This window comes from Myiozetetes cayanensis, unplaced genomic scaffold, assembly GCF_022539395.1.
Source record: "Myiozetetes cayanensis isolate MyiCay16 unplaced genomic scaffold, myiCay2020 scf3, whole genome shotgun sequence".
Lineage (NCBI taxonomy): Eukaryota > Metazoa > Chordata > Aves > Passeriformes > Tyrannidae > Myiozetetes > Myiozetetes cayanensis.
Window position 1 is genome coordinate 39,228,466 of NW_026087521.1, and position 12,745 is coordinate 39,241,210.

The 12,745-nt window shown below is 36.9% G+C and overlaps 2 protein-coding genes across 5 annotated transcripts in view; one reads left to right on the forward strand and one right to left on the reverse strand.

The window, feature by feature from the left end:
* PPP1R12A (protein phosphatase 1 regulatory subunit 12A) overlaps nucleotides 1-12,745 on the reverse strand; it is a 1,052,766-nt gene that overhangs the window by 769,983 nt on the left and 270,038 nt on the right. The window lies entirely within an intron of this gene.
* Nucleotides 1-12,745, forward strand: part of SYT1 (synaptotagmin 1) — a 345,628-nt gene that overhangs the window by 289,412 nt on the left and 43,471 nt on the right. For all 4 annotated transcript variants that reach the window (XM_050324472.1, XM_050324473.1, XM_050324471.1 and 1 more), the window contains one exon: nucleotides 3,595-3,712. In XM_050324472.1, coding sequence (XP_050180429.1) covers nucleotides 3,595-3,712 — 118 coding nt within the window. The remainder of the gene's footprint in view (nucleotides 1-3,594; nucleotides 3,713-12,745) is intronic.

Genomic DNA, 12,745 nt, shown 5'->3' on the forward strand with positions numbered 1-12,745 from the left:
GACAAATAGAAGAAACACTGAACAGGTAGAAGCCACTTAAGAATCAACTCTAAAAAGTCCGGGTTCTCAACAGTACTTCCAATAGCCTTTCCTAATCTGAAGAAGTGTTAACAGCACTGTCTGTGTCATTTATGTTCTGCTCCATTGCATCCTCTTTAAGGTAATGAAGTTATGTAAGTGCTTAGATGGAGAGAATCTTTTGATTGGTGTCCAGGCATTATACATGAATAGGTTAATGTCTATGAACTTCCCAGCTGGAAGTTTCTAACACTAACTTACAGTTTCCATCAGAGATCAAAGTAATTTACTAACATAAATTATTTATACATAGGGCTGAAAGAAATTAATAATAACAATAAGGCACCTCCATGGGATAATCACCATACCAGCAGCACTCATCTGTAGCGTGTAGCCCTGCAGGGGTTTGTAATTATCTCTGCAAACCACACCTCTAGTGATTGCTATTTGTTGCTTCATTGCAGTGCTGCCACTTGCAGTATTTCACCTGACAAACACTTTTTAAATTAAAAAAAAAAAAAAAGTGTGGCAGTCATGCAAAGAGAAAAGGTTATGAGTAAAAGAAGTATTGAAGAACTGCAGTTAATACAGATTTTAATACCAACAGGAAAAGTACTAAAATTGATTCTGGAGGCACTTAATTAGGTGCCTATGCTTTTTCTTCAGATTATTCACTGGAATGAGGCTATCATCTGCTGCCATTTCCCATGGTTTGCTGGTGATCTATGGAAAACTGGCTGTTTACATGAGGCTGGCTTCTTGTCTATGTTTCCTGCAGCTAAAATTCCATTAAAAGATACTAAAAAGGCATTAAACTCTCTCTTAAAATTACTCTTCTGTGTAGACAATTGCAGTATTTGCAGAGAAGCATAACATGATTACAGATGGAGAAACACTGGTGAGAGGTGATGGTCTCTGTGGCAATAACTGTATGTAAAGTACCTTCTCCAGCCTATGCTGAAGCACTCACATCAGAAAAATAATCCTAACATCATTTTATGCTACTAAACACAGTCTCAACACAAGATTACCAAAAAAAAAGGAACATCACCAAACCAAAAAAAAAAAAAAAAAGAAAAAAAAGAAAAAAAGTCAAAAAACCCAAACAAAAACCAAAAAGAAAATTTAAAAAATATCCACTCAAAGGAACAATTAGAAGCACAGTATCGATTTAAAAGGGAATAGAAGTTGCCATGCTGCTACAGCTAAAGCTCCACTTAGAGAATCTACAGGTAAGGACAGAGCCCTTGAATGTTGGGTGCTATGAGAGTACAAAGGCCTCCAAGATAGGGGACTAAAATGAGTTTCCATATATACCGTGCTTCAGTCTTACTTAGAGCCCCATGAATCAGCCAGGTGAATTTAAACCAAGTCTACTATGTAATAAAGCAGCAACCACAGAGAATGGCGAGTGGCTGATGAGCTGTGATCATGATAACACAGATCAATAAGCAATTGATTTCTTCCATTCTGAGCAACCTGCAAGTGATAGATCAACTTCACTGTTACCCTGTCCAATATGGACTTCCAAAACCAAATGTCAGGTGAACGGGAGTGTGTTTTGCTGTCACCATGCCACTCCAGGCTCAGTTCAAGCCAGGCACGAGCTATGCAGATTGTATGGCTATATTTTCATGATCTGAATCTGTGCTGGGATTTATAACGGTATATGAAGTCAGGGAGGAATAGTAAATTATTCCATAGCAGTGCAGTTCATGTTGCGAAAGCCATCTTATTCTATATATGAGCTAAAAATGTAAATTTTCTGATATTTATGTCAGTTCTTTTGAACAAGGCAATAATATCATTCTAGCCCATCTGGGCCAGATAGTGCTCCCCAGCTACCCACTTTACAACCTGAAGAGTCCTAATCTACTTACCTTTTGCAGAAACTGTGTCATATCTTTGGTCATTCCTGCTGGGTTTTTTTGTAATCTTTCCCAATTCTACCATATCCTTTTTGAGATGGGAAGGACACTGTAAGTTTTCAAAATACTTGGCACACATGCATTCTGACAGCATTTTTATACAATAGACATTTTTAACATCATGAGCCATTTTGTTGTGTCCTGAGCATTTTTTAACTACACATAACTGTGTTTATTCAGTATGTTTCCTCACTCAGTGATCACTGAGCTGATGTCTGGCAGGAAACTATGTATTACAATCCCTGGGTTTTGGCTCCAACTTGTAGTAGTTGGTTTAAAGTCTGTCACTTTATAGGTAAAGTCCTTTGCACATGGACTGTCCATTCCCTAGGAAATACCCACTACATCCATGAGTATGTGAGCCATTTGCTCTTAGTAGTATCCCTCCAGCTTTTTAGGTAAGGTTCTGACTTTGGCTCTTTCCCCTTGGCTCTTTGAACCTGGTACATTGCCATATTATTCTTGCATTTGTCATACGGGGAAATAGTGCATAATTTCTGCTAAAAGTTACCTAGTGTCTTAACAAAAAACTTTAATACATTCCCCAAAATTTAAAAAAAACAACCCTCAAATTTATTCTAAAATAACACTAGAAACAAAGAGATATGGTCATAGAAGTGTACTTTATACTCCCCTGTCAGAATAAATCGTGGAAATAGACATATGCCATAAGAACCACTGCCTTTGAAAGAGAAAAAAAGCTGTCTGAAATTCTTTATTGGACTGTTCAGTGTAACCTAATCCTTCTTGTCTCAAAAGCAGCCTTGTTAGCCCCCTAGAGATACCGTTGGGCTTGAAGGGAAGGAGGCAAGCATCTTGGATCATGCTAGTGATAATTTCTAAGCAGTATTCTCCTCTCTCTCTCTCTCTCTCTCTCTCTCTCTCTCTTTCTCTCGTATCTGCAAGTTCATATCTCTTATTCTTCCTTTTGAAACAAAGTTCCTGTAATTCTGAATATACTTCACCCTTTCCCTCTTTACCAGGACTGCTAGGAAGGTACTAAGCAATGAAAATACATAATATAGCAAAATGCTGCATTTGGCAGGATCTCAGAGGATAGGCTGCAAAGCAAAACCAAATCCTTCCAGCCATTCTTTATGTAAGGAGGGATGTACTGTGTCCTATCTGCCTTTTTTTTCTTTCATGACAGATAGGAGACAAGTCTTTTTTTATATTGAATTGTTTGTGCTTTGTGGGTTTTTATACTTTTTGCTTTTTTGACAAAGTGGGATGAGAGACCCATGTTACTGTTTCATTGGAAACAGCTTAGTAGTTGTGTTAATTGATTTCCACTGAAAAACAAGCTGGGAAAAACAAAACAATCCTGACTTGCTTTGAAGAATAACAGTATTTGTGGAACCCTGACTGTCAGGGCTGAAATACTGAGCAGTATTACTTACTTTGCAGTCAGCACCTATCTTGTCATTTGTTTCCACACAGAATAGTTGCTACAACAGACTTGAGGTTATCAAGGATTTAATCTGGACAATCTGGTAGATATCTCAATATTGTTCATTTGATTGTTTTCTTTAACAGTGTGAGTTGGAGATGTAACCCTGTTAATTTTCTATGGGGCTTTCAAAATTGCATTTTTAAAAGGTACAAAAAATGAATAAAATATTACATCATGTCTTGTTTGCTTTCACAGCAAGAAAAGCTGGGTGATATCTGCTTCTCCCTCCGTTACGTGCCTACTGCTGGCAAACTGACTGTCGTCATTCTGGAGGCAAAGAACCTGAAGAAGATGGATGTTGGTGGACTATCAGGTATGTGTGTGAAAATCCGCTTGTAGATTTTGCAGGCTTGTAAACGCAGAAAATGAACTCATTTTCTGTTGGAGTTCTATTGGTTAAGAAGGTAAGGACTCGTTTCCCTGTCTGAAAAACGTGGTTTGTGTTTCCTTGAAAGTTAGGGCATGACTGAGTGTATCAGAACTCATTCTATCTTAAAAAAAAAAGAATATCAGAATACATTGCATTCCATTCCAAGACAAGGTCTGAAGGGTTAAACGATCAGATGACAGTACAAGCTCTCTATACTTTTCTTCTCTCCTGTTGCCTGGAGATAAATACGTACTATTCTGGCAAGAGAAAAAAATCTGACTACAATTCCTATTGTCTGTTTAATCTCACAAAATGTGAGCATTTCACTGCAATGGTACTGATAATACATAATGGAGGAACTCGCCACAGGTCACCATGCGACTGCTGTTTGAGGTGCTAGGAAAATTGTTTCTACATTTGAAGGGCTCAGGCGCAATTGTTCCCATGTGCAGAGTTAGGAGTGCTCTGTATTTGCATGCACACCAGAAATCAAAATGACAGTCTTGCACGTGGGGTAGTCAGTGAGGCTGATATATCCAACATGCTCAGTACCTACAAATAGTCCTCATATTCTTTCCGTGTGGTAAGGCTGTACACACCGTGAGTGACATGATGTCTGCCATCTATAAGGCACAGGGTACAGTCAGCACAGGTGGCATCAGGGCTGCGTTCCTAGGGACCTGGTTTCTGTTCTCTGGTACATCTGGAATTTGGACACAAATTACTGTCTAAATTGCCAATTAACTGAGACCAAATTAAATAACAAAATGCTCTATAAGGTGAGGTCTTTCCCAGAAAATCTTATTTTGTATGCCTTCTGTTTAGAAGAAACAGTTTCTGCCCACCATTGAGAATGATGCTATTTCCAGTACAGTTCTTGAACTGAAAATTTTTACAGCTGCCACTAGTACACAGATGATGTAATTGCTGATTTTGATTTAGCAAGTGACAAGAAAAAAAGTAGTTTGCTTTTATTTTTCTTATAATCTTAGAACAAGGTAAGAGTTACATGCAAAATAAACAGAGAAATGGGAACTGACTGAAAGCAAGCCTGAAGGTTTAGTTTACCTTTTTTGATGAGCCATAACTGGAGGACTTCCACAAAGTGAGGGAAAACAAAGTGTTTTATCAGTAACCAGTTATCTTTTTGTGTTACTTGCTTCTAAATTCATCCACTGGAGAGCAACAGATGTAAAGTAAAAGACATCCAAATGCTGTTGTAGTCATTACCTCAATAAAGTCTAGCTCTTGTCCAAAATGGACACTGGATTAGGACTCACCACTTATAGTTTCCCTAACACTCATACTGAACAAATTGCAAATTAATGTTCTTAAGAACATTTACTTCCTTACAAAAGATTTGATTCTCATAATGACAAAGTGGGGAGAGTGGTTTGACTGAAGTATAGCTCTGAGAACCAGAGCATCTATCTTCTTTTCCAAACTTTGTGAGAAATGTGATGGATAATGGGTACTCAGCTTTCACGAAATGAAAGAGAGGGGCTGGGGAAGCACTAACGAACTGAAGAGTTTCTACAAACTTCAGATAAAAAATATAATACATTGTGTTGGAAATAGCTATGAGGAAGTGAATGGGGCTTACTCTTCTCTATGTGCTTCAGCCCCATTCATTTCCTCATAGTTATTTCCAACACAATGCATTATATGCATTGTACTGAATGCACAAAGAGGACATTTAAATATATTTCTAGGGAGTGACAGGTTTTGTTCTCTTTTTTAGGGCTATGCCAAACTAGAAACATCGTGTTCTCTTGGAGACAAACAAACCCAATGGGATACCATGGTTGTAGCAGGAATTCAGAAGTCACTGACAGTGATAAATGGCAGTTACTACAGTATTCCTGGGGCAGTAATTATAGATGAAATGATGTTGGTTTAAAGTAGATCCAGTATCTTTCATTAGGGAATTTATCTTTTGAATAAATTATGCAGAAACAACTTTGGAAATCAAGCTGAGATTCTGTTGCCATTATTCACACTAAATAATATCTACTCTCTAAGTAGTAATGAAGGTGACAGGATTTCATCTTGATTAGCAAATGCTTTCCCACTAGCTTTGTTATTTTCTCTAGATAATAAAATGGCTTTTTATTTTGCAAAACTGAAAGTTTTGCATGGGAGTGGAGGTGGGAAAATGTTAACGATCAAATGTGATCTCAAACTGAATGTTACCTATATATTCAACAGCACTTACTGTCACCAAGGGAAAGCCATTAGCAAGAGGAGAAAATTATGTAGTTGACAGAGATGGGGAGAAATAATCTTTGAATTTTGTCAAAAATAGGCAAAAAGTATCTTTTTGAGTTTGGAATATGTGTTTTTGTTATTTTTCTCCTACTTTTGAGAAGATGCTGGAAAAGCAGAAGGCAGGAAAGGGCTCTGCTTTCCCTTGCTTCCAGCCTTTATACCTTCTCTGGGGAGCTTCCCTGCCTCACAGTGAGAAGGAACAAGGCCCAGGCTCCTGCAGGAGGTCTGACATAGTGCTGCCAAGCATTCACAGCACAGTGGTGGGCGACTTTGTGGCTTCCTTCTGGCTGCTTCTTTCCACATCTTGAGTATTACTGTTGCTAGTAAATATCTGCTATACCTTTGCACCTCAGTGATGTGGGAGGCTGTAGCGTTTATGTTATCTTCAGTCCCAACAGAAAGAAACAGTCACTGGGGCTCCATAGTCATCTGAATTTCTAATTAGAAATTTATTTATTATATCCATAACTGTGGTCAATTGGGCTTAAATACATGCTTGATTTTTTTTAACATGCATATTTATGTTATGCAGATAGAGAGCCCCATTACAAAAGCATCACATTATCCAGAGCAAGAGAAAGATCAAAGTAGCTTGAGAGCACTACATTTTCTAGCATTTCTACAGGGTTTCCTCCTAGTCAGCATCTATATGATATTTAATGGTTACTAGAGCTGGGGGAGGCGGGGAAAGACACCTCTATAAAAACTTTTATCACCATCATTTTGAACTTTTCCATAATTTTTATTAGCAGTCAAAAGCCAAACATAAATTGCTGTGGAAACAGACAATAAAAGACAACAAACTAATCATCAAATTCATTAGACTTCTTGTAACAAAATCATACCACCCATCTGAGCAATATACTCCCAGGTCTTAAACTTAATTGCAATATCAGCCTGTGAGTAGAGTAAACCTTGGCTCAAACACTGGAACTATTTAGCCTGAGCTCATCAAGTCACCAGGACAAGTGAAAATTATTACTTCTGGTGAGCAAAGGCCTCTGGGAAGCAATTTTGCACATTCTAAAATGACATTTTAATTATTTAAATTATATTTGAATGCATTTTTAATTGAATCTGACATCTGGCAGGTGATAGGTAGGAAGTTAAGCTATAAAGAGATTATTTTTATTTATCTGAATTTGGTCATCTTGGGTGACTTTATAAGCATCCTTCACCCAAAATGTCTACAAGACTGAGAAGTTTAGGTCTTACAGGGAGCTTAAACTCCCAAGTTACCCTGTTAGTTTTGGTTTGGTTTTTATTTCATTTATTTCATTGGCAGAATGGGAATATTTCAAAACCAGTTTGTAGTTTAATCTCTCCAAACAGGCCTTAGAGACATAATCCAGTTAATTCATCAGTGAGGGCACAATGCAGCTCACTAATACTTTTCAGTTTGCAAAGATTGAATGTTAGTTATGTATTTTATTCGGGTTTACAATCCCTTCTGCTCCAGAAAGACAGTACAAATTATCTGCAGCTCCCTTATGAGATATTAAATCAAAGTGATACTGATTTCAGATACAGATTTAAATGAATATAAAACTTTTATCTAAATTCGTTTTAATCCTTTTTTGTATTAACTTTTTTTAAAAAGAATTAGTTGTTCAACCCTCAGCACATCTGACTGTTAGCTAAATGTGGCCTGTGTGATAAATACAGTGCTTCTTTTTATTACATAGGAAAATTCCAAATATATATGTATACATTTTTGCAGACAGTTTCCGTGTATTTAGTCATAGCCATTCAGTTTTGTTCCTAACATAAAATAAAATAAAATCTTTCATTTCAACTTCCATCAACTTTCCCTGCTTTGACTAAGCCAATCTTTGAAATAAATTACCTGAATGCATTGAAAAGGATTTTTCCTCTGAACCTTCAGAAGGGGCTGAGGCTGGCTCTTGAACAGACTGTTGTTATGGGTGTTTAGCCACTCAGGCCATTCAGCTTAAGTGCCTTTTTTGGTTTTGGTTTGGTTTTTTTTAAGAACTTCAGTGGCTCCACATGTTTCTGGTGAAAGACTGGTTTGTATCAAGAAGTCATCTTTTAGTAGCTGACAGTAAGTGTAAGCCTTAATGCATCATCTTTTCAGGATTAATTTCAGTATGGTTTATTCTTCTAAAAATATTTGAAAGCTAATGTAGTTTTGTTCTCTTTGTATTATTTTAGTATACTTCACTTTCAGTGAATCTATTTACCAGGAATGTATCCTAGAAGGAAGCAATATACCCTCCTCTTATCCTCACCACTGCTGCCTCTCATTGCTCCCCCCAATCAGACCCAGAGTTTCATGGGGAGGAGATGCCCTAGCTGGCATGGGCTCAGGTATTGCCTCAGGAACTGTTGCCAGGTAACAGATATTACAGCAGACCCTAAACTGTACTATTTATTTCAAATTAATGCTTAGGAAGAACTGCAAGAAGAGGATTGTCATTGGATCCATGTGCTTTCCCTTTTACAGAAAGCTGCAGTTATAGCTGTGAAGAGAAAGCAGCCATAATCAGGCCCATTATGTGTGAAAGCTAATCTCAATATTTATGAGTTATAAATAGAAAACACACAGCACCTCTTAATATCTGCCAAGCAAATACTGTAAGTCAGAACCATCTCTGGGGACCAAATGGTACTGTAGCAGAAATACAGCTAGTTTTCTACAATTTTAAATATTGCATTCAAATTCAAAAGGCTTTGTTGGATGTCTTAGAAAAGAATTGAAAAAATAAAAATTGTTTAGAGACCAACTCTTTGAAGACAGAATGAACGCTCATGAATTATGCAGTCAGAGCATTCACTTTAATAACTTCATTAAAACATAAGAAACCTTAAAAGCTGGCTAACACAAATGCAATATTATGGGAAGAGAAATACACCGTTAATGCCATGGTCTTGCTATAAGCCATATTGTAAGCATAACTCAGTGAGCATTAAAGGAAAAGAAAACAGCCATATTAAAAGACAAAAGAAAAAAAAAAACAACAACCACCGCCACCAGAACAGCTGCATTTGCAATTAGCCTAATCCTAAGGAATCCAACAGAGATCAGTACCAACAAATATTTTAAAATCTCTACTTATTGTGAGGATTTCTACATCATGTAGTATCTCAGTCTCTTTACTTCTGTGCTGACAGAATTTCCAACAGTAGATGGCTGCAACAATACATTTCTCTAATGCTTGCAAAGTGGTCTCACACCATTGCAGTAAATTCACTGTGGGCTCCTGCAGTGGTGAGGGCATCAGTCACCAAATCACCATCACTTGAAAATGTTTCTCTCTGGCTTGAAAGAACGTCCCTGTTGGTGACATTTCCTTAAGACTGGGCAGTAAGTAGGGGGGTTGTCTGAAATGGTCCTCTTTCAATAGATAAGTAAGGTATTAGGGAATGTATTCCAGACTACAGTGTATTCATCACAGAAGCCATGTTAAAGGATACATAGACTCTCATATTACAGGGCAGTTTGGAAAGACTTATGAGGAAATTGTCAGGTAATTGTCCATTTTGTAGTGAGTACACAGTTTCCACTGAATCATATGCTACAGGCTATTGCACACAACAATATATTGTATTAGATGAACCATCAAATTTGGTGATTCGTACAAAGAAAGAGTCAAATTGCTCTTTTTGTTCTCCTATACTTAAAATGAGGAAAAAGAGACCATGCCTGCTGATTGCCAGTGAAATTGTACAAAACCTGTAGGCATTGCTCTGAGAAACCTTAGGACAATCCCTGTGCTGAAAAAGTGCTTTGTCTCAAGAGCTATATGAACAGGTTCTTGATTTGAGAAAGAAAAGATTATTTCATGTGTACATCTCCTTAATTGTAGACACTGACCAAAGGTCCAGGTGGTCAACACCTGCCTGGTTGGACTCTGACAGCCAAGTCACCATTTTCTGTCATTTCTATTGATATCCCCCCACCTTCCCTTCCCCAAAAGAAAGAGCAGGAAGACTTCTTATTCTTTTATTTGAATAGCCACATATAAATAATGAATTTTGTATGTGTTTTTATGTATGTTTCTCCTTGATTAAATTATAGTAAGTTTTTATTAGATCATGCAATCCCAAAGCAAATGTGAAAATGTATGTGTTAACTGTCTCATTTTCATATAAGTAATTAATGCTTTAAGTTTTCAAGTTCCTCAAGAATTCCAAAGCAATGTGAGTGGCTGTAAAATGGATGTAGAAATACTGTAGATAGAGTCTGGAGTCCTTAGGGAAATTAGTCAGTTCTCTTACAAGTAAGTTTAATTTATTTTTACTCTCTGAAAATTGCAGCCTATATCATTTTTTAATGGCCTTGAAGAAAAAAAAAAGTGAATTCAAAAAGAAAATGTACTTTTTTTGTCTCTATAAATACAGTTTAGATAAGTGCTTAAATGTGCACAGAAAGTAAGAAAAGGATAAATAAGGCTATTTCCTTTTCACAACTGTGTAAAGTCATACAGTTTTTAAGACAGCATGATGAGCATTTTATTACACTGTTAATGCAGTTGAGGTTTGATGAAATTCCTGGGACTTTCTGAAGAAATAGAAACAATTTTAAAATCAAGTTTTTACATTACTTTAAATCCCACATGCATCTTTTGTTTGTTTAATCCCATCTGGGTAGAAAGATAATTAGTTTTGGCTAGATCTTTACGTGGTTACTTGTTATAGACCTTCTGACTCTGTTTCCAATGTGTAATTCCTTTGTGTGCACATCTCAGTGGAAAGAAACATTTCAGAAATTAGACCCTTGATCCTGAATTACTCCTAAAAGGAGCAGGGGTTGTATGCTAAGAAGGGAACTGCACATTTCTTCTAGTACACTGTGCTGAAAATGTCTGTGACAACAAAGCGTGTACTTCAGTGTAAGGAGAGAGATAAGAAAACAGTTGTTTCTAGTTCTTTCTTGGTATCATTACTTTACATATATTCTTTATAGGTGACAGTTGTTCAAATCTGTTCACACATTTGGTAAGTGAAGCTTTCCGCTGTCAACTGCGAGATGCTATTCAGCAAAAATGAAGTTTTCCCCTTGCCAATTCCAAAGTTTATTTTCCAAAACCTTTCTAACTAAAAGTGAAAGTCAAGTCCTGCCCTCTCTTCTATTGATGCTATTCTATTGATGTTCCCCAAAAAGGTCACATTACCCTCCTTGAGGTAACAGAAGAGAAATATAATCTTGTTGTTGACTGAGATTATAATATTCAATTGTGAGATACCAATATTCAGTTTTTCTCATTGTGCCTTTTGTCTGTCTCAGTAGAGTGATATGAATCTCAGTGGGATTCTCTTTCCAAATATTTTATCCCTCACTTTCACTTTACTTCCATGATGCTCTCGGTGAGATAGAAAAGCCAGCATTTGAGCCCTGTTCTTTCCCCTTCAGCACAGGCCACGCTGCCTTAGTCCCACCTTGTTCTATTTGAGTCAGTAGTGGGGCAGGGGGCAAGGTTGATTAACTGGAGATTAGCTGCCAACAGGGTAGAAAAGCAAAGCCCAGAAATGCCACTTTTCCCCTGTAAAGAAATTCATGTGTGGTAGAGGTGAGAATTACCCATGTTTCCTTCCTGGCTATCGTTTTTGTGCTTCTATTTATTAGCTGTGAAAGTCAACACAGTCCTGTCTTAATAAGTGTCTTCTTTATCATCACTAACGTGTGTGTGTGTGTGTGTGTGTGTGTGTGACTTCTGTAAAACTTTCAGATGTATTGAAGGGGAAGATAAGGCTGGGTATAAGTGAAGGATCTACACAAGCAACACCTTTCTTTAGATATTTAATTTATTTAAGACAGCTAAAGTGCTAAGCAGTTGTTTTACAAAGCTAAAGATGAATCTGTTGGGTTGGCGTTTTTTTAACTCCCTTAACAATATGATTGGTTTTAAAGTAAAAACTGTGGGGTTTTTTCCTCCATTATACCAGTCTTGTTGATAAGATGGAGCCAGCTGTGTTTCTCTCAACTGATGCATCTATCACCAACATAAGACAATAGTAAAACTGGTAGTATGAAGGGAACAACTCTTGACGTTTTATAGTTGTTAGTGCAGTAACTCTAGTCCTCTTGGGTTTATTAAGCTATCTTTTTTCTGTCTTCTTGATGAATATGCTATTGCTCATTCCCCACATAAATTCTTTTCATTTCTGCTGAGCTGTCTTCGAGTTTACAAATAGCAACATTTTTCACTCTATTTAAATCAAAGTGATTTCTCTGTAGGGGCTTCTTGCTGCATCCCATTACATTAGATATTAATGAAATAATTACTGAATAGTAAAACTCTAGTTAGGAAAAGCCACTAATAAAGCTCAGATCACATAGCATCTGTCTAGTATGTGCACTGACGGACAAAGTTCTTTATTTGACTGCAAAGATCAAATGTTATGTAATGCAGTTGACCAATGTGAAATGGGTAACATTTAGACATTTTCTTACCAAACAGGCCTAAGAAGAAATCTGTCATAAAGAATCCCACCCACTGTTTTCTACCTCTTTTTTAAAAGGCAGAAAGGAGGATTTCTAAGATCTGGTTTTGTGAACCTTGTCATAATATAATCTCTGTCACATTTGAGTTTGTCAAAAATCAAATAATGATAGAGACATATATTAAAAAGCTATGCATGATCTAATAAAAGCTATGCATTATTTAATAGCAGGCAGATACAAATTTTAATTCTTGTCCTGTAAGTAGTGTCACATGAGGATTTTAGGATCCAAATATAATCTCT